Source organism: Rhinopithecus roxellana, chromosome 3 (assembly GCF_007565055.1).
Source record: "Rhinopithecus roxellana isolate Shanxi Qingling chromosome 3, ASM756505v1, whole genome shotgun sequence".
NCBI lineage: Eukaryota > Metazoa > Chordata > Mammalia > Primates > Cercopithecidae > Rhinopithecus > Rhinopithecus roxellana.
In genome coordinates this window covers 121,828,512-121,848,036 of record NC_044551.1, presented here as the reverse complement: position 1 = coordinate 121,848,036, position 19,525 = coordinate 121,828,512, and the positions used below count along the sequence as shown (strand labels likewise).

The 19,525-nt window shown below is 37.4% G+C and overlaps 1 protein-coding gene across 2 annotated transcripts in view; it reads left to right on the top strand.

Moving 5' to 3' along the window:
- Positions 1 to 19,525, top strand: part of EMB (embigin) — a 55,115-nt gene that overhangs the window by 2,733 nt on the left and 32,857 nt on the right. The window contains exon 2 of one of the 2 annotated variants that reach the window (XM_010362266.2): positions 10,668 to 10,751. The exons of the other annotated variant lie outside the window; for it this stretch is intronic. Coding sequence (XP_010360568.1) covers positions 10,668 to 10,751 — 84 coding nt within the window. The remainder of the gene's footprint in view (positions 1 to 10,667; positions 10,752 to 19,525) is intronic. 2 annotated transcript variants of the gene reach the window in all.

Below are 19,525 nucleotides of genomic sequence, written 5' to 3'. Positions count from 1 at the left end.
GATCTCTGTGAAATTTAGTTTTCTCTTTGCCAAAGGATATTGTGAGGTTTACTGGATATTTTTAACTAGATGTATAGACCTACATACTTGGACATAGGTTTTCTGTTAACCTAAGACTTTGAGTCAAATTTTAATAATAAGAATAGTTATATATATATAGCCCTATGAGTTAGCATTTTTTTAGTTCCAGCTGAAAAAAAAAAAAAAAAAAAAAAAAAGAATTGTCCAGGACGTTTTTCTCCCTTCTGGGTATCCCCAGTTCTTCTATCCCTGATTCACCTTTCAAAATTCATCTGAGAGTATCGCAGTTCTGAGAACCTCTGCACTCCTGGGGAATTCTCACTCTGTCACTCACATTCACAGCTCACTGCAGCCTTGACCTTCTGGGCTCAAGATGAAGAAATTGGGGCTTAGATTAAGTAATTGCCCAAATACGCATACTTAGTTAAGCAGTAGAGCAGGAAGTTGGGCATTGGTCCATCCAGTGCCCGTTTTCTTAAACACAGTGCTTAAGCACAATATCCAATTGTCTCTCTGAGCTAATTGGAAATGTCTATGAAAGTTCAGAGCTACTGACAGCATGGCCTCTGCTTCTAAATGTCTGACTTACACTGAATGACATGCTGACACAGTTTGAGTCCTAGAATAAAATTAGGTACAGAGACTCTTCTAAGGTTTTTTGATTAAATAAGACCTATAATATATCTTTGTAAAGGATACATCAGTGGGAGTGTTTAAATATCATTATTATTACTATTACATGGCACAAATTGGAGAAATGGGTCATGTTTATCTTTTGAAAAATGTTTGCAGTGGAATCATTTTAAATGATCCTTTTAACTTCCAGAGGACATGGCTTTTACATTCCCTTTGTGAACCCCCTTCCCTACTAACCCCTCACCCCAAACACAGCAGCTTTCTAGTAATAAATATTTTTGAAGCAGATATTATTCAAGCACCCACATATGTCTGACATTGTTAGTCCATATCTCAGTAGAACATGCTAGCAGTTTCTACCTTTAAGGACATTTAAAGGGGTTCCCACTGGACAAATCTGGGACAAATTGAGCATCAAATACATAATAATATTAGTGAATTGCAACTCATTTAATAATATGGGAATTCATGAGTACCGACTGATGTAGATTAAAAAATGAGTCAGTGAAAAGTTTGATGGGGCACAAAGTATTGAAGATTCAAAGTAACTCTTCAGAATGTGCTTATTAATATCAAGGGAAAAAGAGTAACTTTATGGTGGAGAAGCTTGGCAGACAGCACTTTGATCAAATGATCAAAGACTAAAATCTGTTTAAAGGGAACAGGTTAGCCTACCTTTATTTATTTATTCATTCATTGATTTAATTTTTGAGACAGGGTCTCACTGTCACTCAGGCTGGAGTACCAAGGCACACTCATGGCTCACTACAGCCTTGACTTCTGGGCTCAAGGGATCCTCCCACTTCAGCCTCCCACATGGCTGGGACTACAGGCATATGCCACCACACCAGGCTAATTGTTGTATTTTTTGTAGAGATGGGTTTCAGTATGTTGCCTAGGCTGTCTTGAACTCCTAAGCTCAAGCAATCTTCCTGCCTCGGCCTCCCAAAGTGTTGGGATTATAGGCGAGAGCTACTGTGCCCAGCCTAAGCCTACCTTTAATAGTGATGTTTCTGATGCATGAACATTTTTACCCTAAATTTATCATCACAAAAAAATTATATGTTTAAAACATTTGTTAAGAATTAGGGCAACTGACTCTTCCTCATCTTCTGTCACCCTCATTCTCTTCCCTCTCATCTTTCCCTCGATAGGTCCTATAGTTATTTGATGGGGAAGAGCAAGGAGACATCCTTACTAAGTGGATGGAGCCCAAGGGGCCCAGATCAGGATATCTGAGGCTGACCCTGGTAAGGATGGCATCCAGGCAGGAGGGCAGCCTGGTGTGGAGTGTTAGGGCCTGAGCACAGTGAATGGGTGCTTCTGCAGCAGGCAGCTTGACACAGGGTCCCAGAGTTGATTTAACAAGGCTTTTGTGCAGGAGCAGCAGATGGGTGATATTTGATCCCAAACAAGATGTGGAGGAAAGCATGTAGGAGGGTCAGACCAGCGATGGAGGTTGGAGCCTGAGTGGGTAAGGAAGACATCTCTGTGGGGACAGGTGTGGTAGTGGCAATGAGAGTTTAGTAATATACAGGGTGATTGATCAAATAATTAAATCTAGGAACGATAATAGGATCAAGGTTTTTCACTAGAGAAGATAGGGAAAAAGTAGAATGAACCCTGTGGTGTTGGATTGCAGTTGGCAGTATCCCTGTGAACCCATGACATTAAATCCCTGTCTCTTTACCTATGTCTATATAGGTATATAGATTTAAACAAGTATATGTGTAAATATATGTATGATGAATACATATGTATGTCATATACATATATGTGTATCATATACATTATAAGTTGTATGTGTGTGTATACGAATGTGTGCACATGTATTCTTAGCAGTGATTTCCAGTAGTGATGAGTATACTTAGCCCCCAGATCTTGGATTCTAAATACCATTCTTTGCTAATAGTAACCAAGGCTTCTTGGAGAAATGGCTGATTTCAGGCCTTGAGTGGGAAAGTAGCAGATAAGCCTAGAACATCTTGTGCCAGAAAGCAGTGGAGTGCTCAAAGGATAATGAGTCATGTCAAGATACAGGAGCCAACATGAAGGGGTTCCTACTGGACAAATCTGGGACAAAATTGAGCATCAAAATAAATAATAATATTAGTGGATTATAACGCATCTAATAATATGAGGATTCATGAGTACCAACTACTGCAAATTTAAAAATGAATCAATGAAAAATTTGATGGGGTACAAAGTACTAAAGATTCAAAGTAACTCTTCAGAATATGCTTATTAATGTCAAGGGAAAAAGATACAGAAGCTTGGCAGACAGCACTTTAATCAAACGATCAAAGACCAAAAAATGGTGTGCCATCTGAGACGATCTGGTAAGAAGAGCACAGCATCACTTCTATGATGTTCCTGCCAAATGTGCCTGCCTCAAATATAATCATATATCAGCGGAACTGTCTTGGAATTTTAATAAGTGTCAAGGTTATGAAAGTCAGAAGAGACTGTCGCAGTTCCAGAGTGAAGCCACATTAGAGAGAAGTGACAGCCAATGACAATGTTTGATTCTGAGCTGGAACCTTTTGCTACCAAGTGCATTATAGGGACTTTTTTTTGAAATTTAGATGAGGTATAGGGACAAGATGGTGCTTCATATATATTCATTTCTTGATTTTAATGGCTGTATTGGGATGGTATGGGAAATGTCCTTTGTAGGAAATAGATGGTAATGTTTTAGTGGGGCATGAAACATCAGGTCAGAAACTTACTCTCACATGGTTCAGAGGAGAAAATGTTCTGTTCTTGAAATGTTTCTGCTACTTTGAGATTGTTTGAAAAGAAACAAAAAGAATTAGTTTACCTGAGAAAGATTCAGTTTACATAGGCATTAAACTAAAACAATAGTTGAGAAATCTGTTAATGTTTTTAGGTATCATTTTCCAAAGGTATATATGCCCTCCAACAGAAACAAATCACATGTGTTGAGGCTATTTGTCCTAGAGTGTAATCTTTTGACATTAACTTTATACAGCTGGTCTCACATATTGCACAATATAAGGTGAATGTTAGAAATTAACAACTTATGACATATATGCTGATGTAGGAGAACAAACCTCACAACACTTTGCTAAAAATAAACTCTACTTCTGATAAAAATTGCCGCTATTTAAACATAGACTATCTCAAGTAATGTTAGAATAGAAATAATGAGTGTTGCCTTTAAAGAGTTGTTATTCTAAATAGCATTTTCCTGGCATTTTTGAAGTTATTGAGGTTATTGTACTAATATGTCTCTAATCCCAAACCAGAAGCTTTTAATAGCCTTACAATTATATACTTCTGAGGAACTGAAAGGGAATTTAGATACTTCGTTTGATTGATCTTGAAGCCCAAAGTGCTTTTCTAACTTAGCCAATAGCAGTAAGATAGCTAATAACTATAACTGTTTTCCTGGTTTGCATTTCAGCGTCCATCCAGCATGTAGTTTTCCTTCATAAAAAGTCCTCAAAATAGACCCCTGGCAGGAGGGTGTTCTTGGGAGGGAATGGTGGCAAAAAATGTTCATACTTTAAAATGTCTGCACCTAAACTATGCAGAACAGGAATTTAGGGCCACAGGGCCATTGGAAGATTATTAAGAATCATCACATTGAAGAATCAGGGTTGCCGATGTACCTGTTCAAAATCAAGGTTTTTCAACTTTGGTACTATTGGCATTTTATGTTGGGTAATTCTTTGTCCTGGCAAGCTGTTATCCTAAAATGTTTAGCAGCATCCCTGGCCTCTACATATGTGGTGGGTTAATTGTACACCCCAAAAAGATATGTTTAATCCCTGATCTTTGGTACCTGTGAAAGTGACCTTATTTGGGAGTAGGGTCTTTGCAGATGTAATGAACTAAAATAAGGTCATACTGAATTAGAGTAAGCCCTAAACCTAATGACTGTGGTCTTTATAAAAGAAAGGAAAGGGAGATTTGGACAGAGATATACACAGAGGGAAGATGATCCTGTGAAGACAGAGGCAGATGTTGGACTAATGCAGCTACCACCAGTCAAGGAATGCCAAGGTTGCCAGCAACTCCCAGATGCTAGGCAGAGGCAAGGAAGGATTCTTCACTAGAGAGTTCAGAGAAGGTAGGCCCTGCCAACACCTTGATTTCAGACTCCTGGCCTCCAGAACTGTGAAAGAATATACTTCTGTTGTTTTTACCACCAAATTTGTAGTCATTTGTTATGACACCTAATTTGTGGTAACTTGATGTGGAAACTAATGTAACCTACTAAATAAATGTAGTAATCTTCCCCCAATTGTGACAGGCACAATGCTTTCAGACATTGCCAAATGTCTCCTGTGGGGCAAAACTACCCTCAGTTGAAAGCCACTGAAAGAAATCCCAACTCTTACTGAATAGACTAACGATGGAAACATTTAACAAATCTACAGTCTTTAGAAAGAATAGAAATCTTAGTTATTAACTTTTGGGGTTTATTTTTTAATAAGTTTTTATTTGGCATAAGTTTTACTGTTAAAGTATCTTAGTGACCCATGTAGAGGTGATTTGAAACATGAGAATTTTTACATTGCCCTTTGAAATGTATATTATTGCCAAAATTATATATTTTTAAAAAAGATCAGTTTATTTCCATTCCTATACCATCTGGTTTTTAAAATAGTTTTACAAGACTGGTGAAAGTGTACGTTGTACTTGTCAGTAGGCCTTAAAAAAAACACTTGTCTGTAAAGGCTTCTTGTCTAATAGTTTCCATACTATGCAGAAAATATCAAGAGTTCTCTATGTGGAGTATTGTCTGTCCCTGACTTAGAAAGTCTGACTTACAAATGTCCCCATCAGGAGTAGTGTGTGTGTGTATATGTGTGTGTGTGTGTATATATATATGTGTGTGTGTGTGTGTGTATATATATTTTTTGGAGATGGAGTCTCACTCTGTCATCCAGGTTGGAGTACAGTGGTGTGATCTCAGCTCACTACAGCCTCCGACTGCTGGGTTCAAACAATTCTCCTACCTCAGCCTCCCAAGTAGCTGGGACCACAGGCACACGCCACCATGCCTGTCTAATTTTTTATATTTTTAATAGAGACGGGGTTTCACCATGCTGGCCAGGCTGGTCTCGAACTCCTGACCTCGTGCTCTGCCCGCCTCAGCCTCCCAAAGTGCTGAGATTACAAGCATGAGTCACTGCACCCAGCCCCGATAACTAGAATTTTTTGACAAGCTTTTTTTTTTTTTTTTTTTCCCCTTGTTTTTCTTCTTTTTTGGATGAATCTCTCTGGAGTATAATTTCCAGGACTCAGATATGCCTTATTTCCTTTCTCCTCCTTCTGCTGCATTTATGGACAGGGGATAGGGCACTGTGTGCCTAAAACCCATAATTCTCCATGTGTTGTGTATAATCAGTATTTTACTTAGTAATTAGGTATTTTTAAGCTAACGTTTAACCATATCATGGCTTAAGTGGCGTTTACAATTTGGCATGGGATCACATGGTTATATATAATATTGCTTCCATGAGGAAATATATTCTTATTTCCAAATCTCCATTTTATGAATAATATATAATATTCATTCCTATCAGCGTTTCTGTAATTGAGTTGCACATTTATAAGGCTGTATATCGGAATGTTAAAATTAAGCTTTATTAAGTACTGCATGTTGATAGCAATCACTATAGAGGTGAGAAAGGTAAAGAGAAAGAATAATAAGCTTATTTTAATAGTAGTTGCTTGTTACACTTTTTTCTTTTTTTTTTTTATTATACTTTAAGTTCTAGGGTACATGTGCATAACGTGCAGGTTTGTTACATATGTATACTTATGCCATGTTGGTGTGCTGCACCCATCAACTCGTCAGCACCCATCAATTCATCATTTATATCATGTATAACTCCCCAATGCAATCCCTCCCTCCTCCCCCTTCCCCCCTCCCCATGATAGGCCCCAGTGTGTGATGTTCCCCTTCCCGAGTCCAAGTGATCTCATTGTTCAGTTCCCACCTATGAGTGAGAACATGCGGTGTTTGGTTTTCTGTTCTTGTGATAGTTTGCTAAGAATGATGGTTTCCAGCTGCATCCATGTCCCTACAAAGGACGCAAACACTTTTTTCTTAATTCAGTTCAGACCCTTCCAAGATTTTAACATATAATAAAGGGATTTGGGGGGCTTTAGAGAGAATGTTTATTCTTAATCAGAGATGTAGTTGCATTTATTTACTGATTTAAAAAAGCAAATCTTAAGACCCAATGCAGTTTTCTAGTGTTAATTATTTTTCTTCCCAACTTCAATTAAATGAAGCCCTCAAAATGAAATATGTGAAAATGTTACCTTAATACCTTTAAGTAGAATTATAGCATGTTTATTTCACTTGAAAGTCTTAGTAGAATAAATTATAAGCCCTTCTAGCAACACATATTTTAAAATATAATATGTGAAAAACTAAGTAGAGACCATTTTGCTATTTCACAGAAAATTATAACAGGTGAAAATTAAGATGTTACTCAATTCTTTGATGCAGTAGTCTCATGCCTCATCTGCCCTGCAAAGGGAGAAAAAAGTCTTTTGACTTCTTGAGCAAATATTTGATGTTACTCTTTCATGTTGATATTTTTGTCTCTACCTGTAAAAGAATGCTATATGGAAATTTTCCAGCAGTGATTAAGAAAGGGTGAGTTTGATAACTGAGAAATGCATGTTATGATCTTGGCATCATCGCTCATATTTATACAACTTTTCTGATCCTCATTTTTTTCCCCTATCAGGTGAGGTTTACAGTGGAGACATATTTTCAAAGCACTGAGCTGGGCATACTGCGTTTGGAAACCCTAAGTAACAAGTCAGTGACAGAATTTGAATTAAGACCCCAGATTCCTTCCTCTCTAATTTATACTTCTTTTTGTGACTCAGCCTAATCCTTTTAGGGAAGTATTCAAACCACATCTGCCTGAGTCTCCTGCCAATTTCCTTTAAACCCCAGTGTTCACTGAATCAGCCTCCTGCCAGCTGTCCTCCAACTAAAAGCAATAAGGTTTACATTCTCACTTTTTTTAGTTAAAAAATATCTTGCCTAAACAAAGAACTTCTTTTACTGTCCTAATACCTTCTGTAGGCTGCCCTGCTTTTCCACTTAAGGCATTTCTGTATATTGCCTCTTTAAGGGACTTTTCCTAAGGCAAAAACCACACAGCGGTAATACATGTTCTTTTGCACTTGGGGCATTTTCAGTGGAACCTGAAGCTTGATCAAGATTAATGCTTTAAAGGGAATATGAAGTTAAGGTACTGGTGGTGTTTGGTTTATGGATGTCTGATTGTATTTTTAATATGTGAGCCTTCAATTGGAAATGGCCTCAACAGCTTGTATAGTCTGGAAATACCCAGACTTCCCTACCTCTGGAAACTTGATGTTTCCTTCCTTTCCGATTCCTTCAACTGTCATCAGCTTAGATTCTGCCAAAGCCAAACTTAGACTCATTTTCTCTCCTTGTTCTAACACAGGTCCCTGTTGAGCCCATCCATGACAAGTCCTAGTGATCAGTAAGGGAGAGTAGCCCCAGCATTGGAGCTCATCTCCGTGGAATTATCTTCACCCTCCTTCCACCACCAGGCTCAGGCTTCACACTCTAGCCCATGTGCCAATTTGTATAAAATATACTGACTAGTTTTGGTCTGTACTATGCATTAATGGGTGCTGCTCTGAAATTTTAATGACTCTCAATCTCAAATTGTGGGCCTAAACCCCGGCCATTATGATCCATATAGCCCTTTAGGGACCAAGTTTGCCCAGCTTCATATTCCCCATCAGTACCAAGTGTGCATCAGATTCACTTACTTAAGTGGAATAGGAATAAGAATGACAGAACACATTTTTTCTTTAGTGTATGTCACTCTTACTGTTACTGATACTGTGAACAATAATAATAAATGATGCTGGAAATCTCAAAAAGGTTAAAGAGTATAGTAAGAACCCTTAAGATTGTATTCTGCTCTGTAGTGGGGGTATCCCTGGGGAGGAAAGCAAAGATACCAAAGCTTACATTTTGCAGGCTTCACAGAACAGATGATATAGTAGAATAGCTGTTTCCTTCTCATCCACCCCCACCTGGCTTCCTGTCCGTAAGTGAATATCGTCTGCCTTGATCTTCCTGAAATATTTTGTCTTTAATATAACTTCTAAGTATGCTAGCCCCAAGAATGGAAACAAGGAATTTTCATTAGGAAAATAACATTTATGGGAGCCTTTCTTTTAAGCAGTGTGTATGTATGTGTTTGTGTGTGTGTGTGTGTGTGTGTGTCTGAGAGAGAGAGAGTTGGGGAGGGGGGAGGGAAGAGGAAGAGAGAGAAGGGGGAAAAGACAGAGGGAGGGTAATGGGAGGAGAGGGAGAATGGGAGAATATGGATATGAATATGAATGAATGAATGAGTGAATGAATGAATGAATGACTACTAGATGTGACTGGAGGAAAGGTCTTGTATACTTAATAGCCCAGTGAGAAACTCTGTACATATTTTCCTGTGTAATCATTGTGAGAGGGTAGTCTGATTTAATACGTTATTTAAGGACTTTTTTTCTTCTTTTTTGAAAGTATTATAAGTTCCGAGATACATGTGCAGAATGTGCAGGTTTGTTACATAGGTATACATGTGCCATGGTGGTGGTTTAGGAAGTGCATTAAACTTCCAAAGCTGTTTTAGAGGTGATTAAACCTTAGGAACACAGCCTGTTGGAGAGTTAGGTTCTGCCAGGTACGTTATTTTATTAGGCAATATTGTAAAAGCCGTGTTTTAAAGCTAAAGTAACGAAAGGGATCACCAACTTTGATTACATTTTTCATACATATAAGAAAATGAAAGAACTGGAAATCTAATATTGTACTAGAAATAACTTTCTGAACAGATTATTTTTAAAAAGTGCAATAAAAATGGCTCAGGTTTCATTTAAATTGAATGGGATTTAATTTGAATAATGCTGCCAAATTTACAATAATAAGCCTTTTTTCCACCTTCTCTGACTTGTTTGATATATTTGAGTGGTTTCTTGGAAGGTAAGGTCTGGTACTCTAAAATAAAAGGAACATTAGGCCATGTTGTCAGCCGGGAGCGGTGGCTTACGTCTACAATCCCAGCGCTTTGGGAGGCTGAGGTGGGCAGATCATGAGGTTAAGAGATTGAGACCATCCTGGCCAACATGATGAAACCCTGTCTCTACTAAAAATGCAAAAATTAGCTGGGTGTGGTGGCGGTCGCCTATAGCCCCAGCTACTCGGGAGGCTGAGGTAGGAGAATCGCTTGAACTGGGGAGGCGGAGGTTGCAGAGATCCGAGACCACGCCACTACACTCCAGCCTGGGCGACAGAATGAGACTGTGTCTCAAAAATTAAAAAAATAATAATAATAAAATAAATAAAGTAACTTCGAGGAGAGTGAGAGAGGTGGAAATAGAAACCTTGTTTCTTTAATGAAAGTTCAAAAGGAGAGAGAAGTCACAGAGGCAGAGGAAACTGAAAGTCAGGTGATAGAGGGCATGCCTCTTGGTAACCATAGCTGGAAAACAAATAGCAACCCAAAGTGGCCTGTCAGCCATTTTATCTTCTCTGTTCCCTGAAGCCCAATTTTTTTTTTTAATTCCCTTTATTAAGGTCTGCCTGTTGCTCTTCTTTCATCTTCTCTCTCTGCTTCTTCATGTCTTTCCATTTTCCGGCGTTCTCATATAATTCTTTGTTATCTTCAGTTTTTTTATGTTTTGTAAAGAAACTATAATAGTATAGTAAAAATGGAAGGTGTTATTTTTAAAAAAAGCCATCTGATGTAAGTCAGTAGGGATTTTTAGGTTAAAAAAAAAAATCAGAAATTTTTTTCACATTTAATAGTCTAATATATCTCTAAATGTCTTTGAAGTATGTAAGACTTTGAGCTTTCTGAAAACACAGTTTTTCATTAATAGTTCTCAACAGTATTTTAGCTGTTGCAAAGTAGTTTTTAGATAGTCATTTACTCTTGGTAAGAGTGTGTAATCACGTGTTCTTTCTCTTATAGATTTGCCTTTTACAAGTCTACCTCTCAGAGAAGAAATGATGGCAAATAACTTTTCCTCGGAGAGTCATAACATATCACTGACTGGTAAATGTATCATGTTTCAAATAAGGCAATTCCAAAATAAGGGTTTAAGCAATTTTTCTTAAACAAAGCTGCTGCTTTTTGCTTTGTGAAGTGGTAATCCCTGTTCCTGGCCTGGTGGGAAAAACATACCAGTAGTGTGCTGGGAATCTCATGTGGTGAGGATGTTTTACTGGGGGCACAAAAAGGAAGAAAATATTCCAGACATGCTAGGGCTAAGAATGGCTCCCCAGAAAATGGATACCTGAGAAAAGGGAGAATCAATTTTGATTTGCAGATACTCTTATGTTTTCATTAATTCCTGCTGGTACATCCATTACATCACTCTAGGTCAAGAAGAGAATTTGTGTACCTGTTGGAAGACCTTTAGCCAGAGAAAGTAAAGATGATATCAAATGAGTCACTGTGCTAAGGAGAAGCAAGAAAGGAACTCCAAAATTAAACCCAGCCCTGCTTTCTCTGCTTTTTCTTTCACAGTTTTGGATTCCATGTTTCCAAAGTAATCTCAGTCTTTTAAATTCCTAAGAGTGATTAATCTGGTTTAGGAACAATATTAAAATTGTATAATTAGAATTTAAAACATCACACACCTAGCTATTAAATCAATAGTTAGGTTTTTCCAAATACACATCTAGTTTTTAACTGTCCTCTAGTCTTATGAACTGTTTTTCTATTTCTGTTTAATATGAATAGAAAGTGTGTGTATGTGCGTACCTGTCTGTTTCCAAATCTGATAACAATGGAATCTTTGCATTGAGCTTTTTGGGGGAGCATTTTTGTAACTTTGTACAGCTTTTGTTTGTTCCCAAATGTCCCCATTCCAATGAATGGAGTTCATTATTGTAAAAAATAATTATTATAATTTTCCTATGTTCTTTTACTTTTTGCACGTGCTAGTTGTTGGTTGCCTCTGTTATGATGAAATGTTTCTTTAAGAGACTCATGTGAGAAAGCAGTTTGCACATTCTTTAACCAGCCTGGCAATGTTGGCAGGAGGGCACCCCTTACTCAACCAGTACAGCTGGGGCCTGGAAACAAAACGGTCAATGCTCAGGGCAGGAACAAAAAAATGGACTTTTTAATTGTTACCAGGCTGGTTATTTACTTACTTAACCTGTTTGGAGGGTTTAACTCCTATTCTTTTATTCTAAATAGTGCTATTTAAAGCCGTATTCCCACTGTTATAAAGAGACTAATTGTTTGCCATTATCCATTACTTACCTCTGTCTTGGCTTAATTAAACTTTAGTCTGTCCTTTTTCTTCCTTACAGACCCCTGAAACGTGGCTTGCCCTAATTCCGAGCAAGCATTAAAATGAAGAACATTTTGAGAATTGGCTGACTGCAGCCCAGTCATGCTGTCTGTGTACACTCTTTCATTTGCCCAATTTCCCTAAAAAGTTCTTGCTTCATTGCTTATCCCATATTAAAAAATAACCTTTTTCTGTTTACTTTTGGGAGGCTTGCAGATCTTAAGTTTGGAGCTTTTTCTCTACTGCAATAGTCTTTTATAAAATAATGTCTTCAGTCTGGGCATGGTGGCTCACATCTGTAATCCCAGCACTTTTGAGAGGCCAGGGCGGGTGGTTCACTTGATGAAGTTCAAGTGAACCAGCCTGGCCAACATGGCAAAACCTTGTCTCTACTAAAAATACAAAAATTAGCTGGGCATGGTAGCGGACGCCTGTAGTCCCAGCTACTTGGGAGGCTGAGACAGGAGAATCGCTTGAACCCAGGAGTTGGAGTTTTCAGTGAGCTGAAGTTGAGCCACTGCACTCCAGCCTGGGGAATAGAGTGAGACTCTGTCAAATAATAATAATAATAAAACTAATGTCTTCGTTTAAGTTTGGATTTGTTTTTGACAAAAGAAAAGATTTGACATCAATTTAGAAACATTAGATCTCAGAGTTGGGCACTGAATGGTTACATTTCCATGTAGGTTGTTGCTCTAGTTGCCTTCCCATGAAAAAGTTTGGTTTTAGAAGCTACCTTTACTGAACTATGGAATTTAAATTTGAAGATACATTTCTAATTTTTAGAGTCAATGTAAAATAAAAATATTGAGATGAGGCCGGGCGCGGTGGCTCAAGCCTGTAATCCCAGCGCTTTGGGAGGCCGAGACGGGTGGATCATGAGGTCAGGAGATCGAGACCATCCTGGTCTACACAGTGAAACCCCGTCTCTACTAAAAAATACAAAAAAGTAGCCGGGCGACGAGGCGGGCGCCTGTAGTCCCAGCTACTCGGGAGGCTGAGGCAGGAGAATGGCGTAAACCCGGGAGGCGGAGCTTGCAGTGAGCCGAGATCGCGCCACTGTACTCCAGCCTGGGCGACAGAGCTAGACTCCGTCTCAAAAAAAAAAAAAAAAAAAAAAAAAAAATATCGAGATAAATCTCTAAACAAAATGTTCTGTTTGGTAGAACAGAATTGGAATTCAGGGCATACACAGAGAGTAGAATGGTCTTCAGTATGACTGAAAAACCAAGAGAAGCTTAGAGGTTTTATTAGAGAGAAATGTTATATATTGTTTTGGAAAAAAACTCATTATTAGCAGTAACAAAGTTTTTGGGAGCTTACAAGCTCTGACTGGTGAGTGATGGAGGTCGGTAAATTAGTCTTAGAGTCATGGTGGTTTGTTTCAGAAGCTGCTAGGTAAAACTGGTTTTAAAGTTATACCAGGTCATTTCAGCAGCTGGCTTGCAGTATTAGCCCCAGGCAGGTGCTTTGTGTCCCAAGTGTTTTTTTTTTTTTCTTTATTACCGGGTCTCTGGTCTAATTTAGTTGAATATGACAAGGTTACTCCAATTCCTGATTATCAAATTTCACCTTATCAACCATAGACTTTCTTCATACTGTTGTTAAGATTTTTAACTTACTGTTTGTAAATGGAGTGTTTTCATATTTTCAAAATGTTGTTTGATATGTATCAATATTGATTTTGTCATTATTCGTGTTTGTCTATAAACAATAGTTATGACATTTCTATGTTGTTACTTATTATTTTCTCTTTCCCTCTGGCCATTGTTGAAGTTAATCTCTCTGTTAGGATAAAATGTTTCTTGTAGAGAGATTCAAATACAATAACGTTAATTGCAAATTTTGGACCAGAAAGATTTTGGTCTGGCTCTTTACACACATACTTATTCAAAGATTCTTGAGACTGGAAAACATATGGATTCTTGTGTCCAGGAGAATGAAAACATGGCCTTTGATTCGTAAAAGCTTAGTTGTTTACTTATTTTAATATTTTAAAAATATTGCTAATTATTTACTTAACAAACTCATGATATTGACTATGTACCATGTTTGTATTTCTAAATAACTTAATTCTTATAACAGCTCAATGAATTGGGTACTGTTACTATTTGTAGTTTGCAGGTGAGGAAAGAGAGGCACAAAGAGACGAAGTGAACTGACCAGGATCACAGTTCCTGAGTTGGAGCTTAGAGCCTACAGTTTTAAATGCAGGCAGCTTGGTGCCCAGTCTGTGCTGTTAACCATTATGCTTTGCAGCCTTTCTTAATGCCCAGTTACTTGTTTCGTTTAACGGCATTATTAAATCAATTATATTTATTTTAAGAAGAATGACATTAGTTTTGAAATGATGTAGTAAACTATGAAAATAAAGCTATTTTCTAGGTTTATTGCTATTTCTAGGTTTATTTAGTACTAAAGCTATTGCTTTATAAGTTGCATTTGCTGCCTGCAATTCCAGCACTTTGGGAGGCCGGGGCAGGCGATCACCTGAGGCCAGGAGTTCGAGACCAGCCTGGCCAACATAGCGAAACACTGTCTCTACCAAAAATACAAAAATTAGCCAAGTGTGGTGGCAGGCACCTGTATTCCCTTCTACCTGGGAGGCTGAGGCAGGAGAATCACTTGAACCTGGGAGGTGGAGGTTGCAGCGAGCTGAGATGGTGCCACTGCACTCCAGCCTGGGTGACAGAACAAGAGTCCATCTTCCCTGCCCCCCAGAAAAAAAGAAATTGCACTTGCTTAATCTTAAATTTGTGAAAGTAATTGACTTGACTGAAACTAAAAGTATTTTTTCTGCTCTCAGAGGTTTTAAAACAGATCTTTTTATAATGGACTATTTTTATATCACTGTACTTAATTTTTGAATGTCCATAGTATTTGGAATTCATTGTGTTGTTTGTATTACCACCATATATTTTTATTTTTGCTTTTTTCCTCTCTGCATGTTAGTGTTTAGTTTCTCAATCCGTGTGTTATAATTTAACGGAAGAGACTGAAATAAAAATAAACAGCTGACAGTTTCCTTGACCAACTTGTTAACGTTGGAATCAGGTCTTCTGTGATGACCCAGTGGAACATTTTATTTACATGTTGAGATGTGAGCAGCTGTCCCACAGGTCCTTGTGAGCCAAGGAGGTAATATAAGCAGACATTAGAGGTGCAGATGTGCAAATTAAGGCACAATGTAAGATTCAGGAAGATTAGTCAAGATAAGGAAAGACAACCACATAGTCTAAATCTAGGCCAGCAAGAGGTCTAGGTTAGGACTGCCCAGATTCTAGGGACAGGTGATTGATAAGATTGAGAAGAAGAAAATAAGTGAAAATACTTCATTGTAGAAAGGATCCTAGCATGACTCCAATGCTGCAAATGTTATGATATTTTTCAAAGGCACTCGTCCAACCTGATATGTAGACTGTTGATGTACAGAGAAAAAAATTGAGACCTAACATTCATAGAGAGTCAGAGAAAGCAAAGATGGAAGAGGGATCTACCCATAGCAACACAAGTGGCAGTGGCCATTGCCCACTAGATGTGAGTAGCACCTGCTAAGTTATGAAAGCTGGATATATCTCCAGATACTGCCAAACATTCCCTGGGGGACAAAATTTTCCCCATTTGAAAATTACCTCCACTGTTCTACACGTTAAAAATGAGAGCCCTGCACATGTTTTCCATCCCTTTATTGTGAGAGTACACATGATTTAATAATATTGTGATTAACATTTAGGAAAGAATCTCACCATAAAGTTAGATGATGGTGCTGAATCACAGGCACAGGACCTCACACTCTGTAAATGGAACCTGTCTCTTCCTTCCCCCCTACTGGTGTTCAAATCCTTCCTCTCTTTAAGAATGGAGCCAAGAGCCCATCTTCAATAAAGCACATAGCAGAGAAGCACATATGTTCCTGCTTCTCTGATATGTATTTACTGTATTTTTGTTAATTTTTAATTCTGTAAGTAAAAATGAGTTCCGTTTTGAAAATATTAAAACATTATTTTCAGCATTAGAGTAAATTAGAGAATCTGAAAACCCTCCTGCCACACCTAAACATTCTTTTAAATATATGGCTATCTACACAGAAGTGAAGAAGTTTCTACTGATCAAAATTGGTGATCAGGGCATGAAGCCCGTTAACTGAATATTGTGTTAGGTTTCCTGTGTTTGTTGCCAAGATACTTGAGTTTTAAGAGCTACAAAAATATAAAAAACAAGGCCTTAAGTTCATGCAAGGAGGAAAGTTGGACCTGAAAACCTGCAGAAAACTATCATTCCTAGTCTGTAAATGTAGGGAAAGGTTTGATTTAGGGAAGAAAATCAGCCAACAGCACAAGATGACAAGTTGACTTCTTTCTTTTAAAGTTTTGTTAGGCATTTAAACCAAAAGATTTCCAGTGTTATCTGCTAACTAAAAATAATATGAATAAAAATAATTTTAAAACAAGAAACCTCCAAACCCCCAAAGATTTTCCTTGTTATTTAAAGACATGGGTGTGTCCTCAACACAGTTTAAATTGCAAATTTATATTACCTGCATTATACTGTACAGGAGCCTCTGAGCTGAGAAATAACACAGAAATGACCCTGCCAGGTAGTACTTCCACAGGGAAGCAATTAAAAACCCTCTGTGGAGGAATATGTTGTCCATCCTGGTGACATAATCCCTGCTGTTACATGTCTCAACATATCACAAAACAAAAATATAAAAAAAAAAACACACAGTCTCTAACAGAGCTAAAGAGAGGTAGGATTAGACATTCTAGAGCTTCAGATTATAGAAATACTAGGTAGAGAAATAAAAGAAATATTAAAAACATGAGAATGAATATTATACTGTTTTTTAAAAAGACAAAGCAGGTTTGAAAAATATCCAAATAGAACTTCAGGAAGTGAAATAAAAAACTTGACTGATGAAGTTCAAGTCTCATTGAATTACCGCCATTTCTATCTCTGTTCTCTCTCCTCTTTTCCAATTGTAAACTCTGTTCAATGTGTTTCTTTCCCATGCTGAGTGTGGGTGTGTGTGTATGTGTGCATCTATAAAAACTATGTAGTATTGTTTGTACTCTTTAGTTTTAGTGGTATTAGTCCATATATATTGTTCTGAAAATTGATTTTTGTCATTCAACATTAGTTTTTGGAGATCTAGTCATATTGCATATGAATCTAGCTTTTTTTTTTTTAACTTGTATGCACAGTATAAATACACCAGCTTACTAATATATTTTTGCTGTAAACCATGTAGCAAGGGACACCCTACATATATCTCTCTGGGCATAATTGTGAATGTTTTCTCTATGATAACTACCACAAAGTAGAATTGCTCAGTGAGAAATTATGTATATCTTTATTTTATCATATACTTCCAGATTGTCCTTCAAAACATCTTGACAGTTGACGCCTTCCCCTGACCCACATAGTAGGCTTATATTTTATGTTTTGAATTAATTTAAATGAAGTAGGCATAAATTTTGGATACTGAATTTTTACTTTTTATAGAAGTTGCAAATATTTTTTCCCACTTGTCTTTAAAGTTTTATGTGGTGTTTTTTAATTGGGAAGAAGTTTCATTATGTGTTTCATCCTATTATTTGCATACTTTTCCACTTTTCACTTTTTAACCCATTTATGATACAGTTTTATGTTTTGTATGTCAGAAGGAACTAATTTTGTGGTTACTATTTTGTACTGTTAGCCAGCGTCTCAATGCTTTTAACTGAATAGTTCTCCTTTTCCTGATAACTTTGAAATAACACTCTAATCATATTTCAGTTCCCAATTTCTTTTTTCTTTTCAGAGTAATTAAAGTGCTTCCCAGAGTAAGAAGTACATTTTACTTTGTAACCTAATGCACCAATTGCATTTTCACACACATATGAAACAAAATATTCATCAAATAACACTTACCCCTAATAGGTTTGTTATGCTCTGATAATTTCTCTTTTACTCCAATCCATTAAAAAACAAATCTGGTGATAACTATGAAATTGATTTCCTGATCCACTAATAGATTTTGACTTACAGTTTGAAAAGTTTTGCCTATTTTATTTCATTGATTTATTGGTATTTTATCACATCATTAACATGTTAGTATTATTTTTTAAAACATTGTATCTTTTTATCTCTGTTCTTTTAAAAAAACAGATTTTCTTTCTTGGACTTTCATTCTTTCACATGCACTTCTTAAAATTGGGTTCTGTAAAAAGTACTTTTGGAATTTGGCTGATTCTCCACTGACTCTGTAGATTTATTTTGGGGAAAATTAATGTTTTATACTGTTGTATTGCCATCTGTGATTTAGATCTCATTTGATTTAGAGTATCTGTTGCAGTTAAACTTAATTCTAGTTATTTATGCTTGACTTATATGTCCCCTGCTAGATTAATAATTTTTAAATCACCTCTGTATCACATATAGCATGTAAAAGTACTAAACAAATTTGTTTTGGCCAATGGATGAGTCAACTGTGTGAGACAAGAACTTCATATGCATTTCTTGCATATCCTCTAAAGTACTTTCTGCCTAGAATTCCTCATATAAATCATGAGGCAGAATTTTAATATGCTTGAACCTTCAGTCTAAGGCAAGGTGCATTATCTGTCTAAAGAAGTGATTTGTGTTTTAAATATGATATTCCAGGAGCTACAACCACTTCAACAAAAATTTATTGAAAGCCTGGTTTACAGTGGTGAACATGATAGACTTCCCTTTCTGCCCTCCTCCCCACATGTCATACAGTGTATGTTTCAGTGGGAGAGGCAATGAATAAGTAAGTAAACAAATTAATATGAAAAGTGAAACCAGATGGTGCCAAATGCTAGGAAGTATATAAAGGAAGTGTGATAGAGTCTGTTGTTAGCAGTGTTGTAAGGTTAGAGGAGCCCTTCCTGCAAAGGAGGCATGTGACCTGAGACAGTCACTTGGGGTGTGTACAAAATGTATGTACTGACTCTCTGAGTGTCTGCATGGTTAGCACCGTAGAAGTTGATACTATGAAACATAAACCATTGTTATAAGACTTAATCTCAAGGACTGGCATCAGGGTGTAAACACTTGCAGTTTGGAGAAATTCATTGCCAAGGTAGCGGGCCATGCTTTCAGTTTACATTAGGTATTTATGACCCCTTATCTTGATCTGGTGTGTACTGAGGCTTGTGTTTACCTTTCCTTTGATGAAACCTAGTTACTTTTATTGTATTTTATTTTTTAGATTCTGGGGTACATGTGCAGGATGTGCAGGTTTGTTACGTAGGTAAACGTGTGCCATGGTAGTTTGCTGCACCTATCAATCCATCACTTAGTCAGTAAGCCCAGCATGCATTAGCTCTTTTCCCTAATGCTCTGCACCCCCTGCCCTCCCTCGACAGGCCCCAGTGTGTGTTGTTCCCCTCCCTGTGTCCATGTGTTCTTATTGTTCAGCTCCCACTTATAAGTGAGAACATGTGGTGTTTGGTTTTCTGTTCCTGTGTTAGTTTGCTGAGGATAATGGCTTCCAGCTTCATCCATGCCCTGCAAAGGG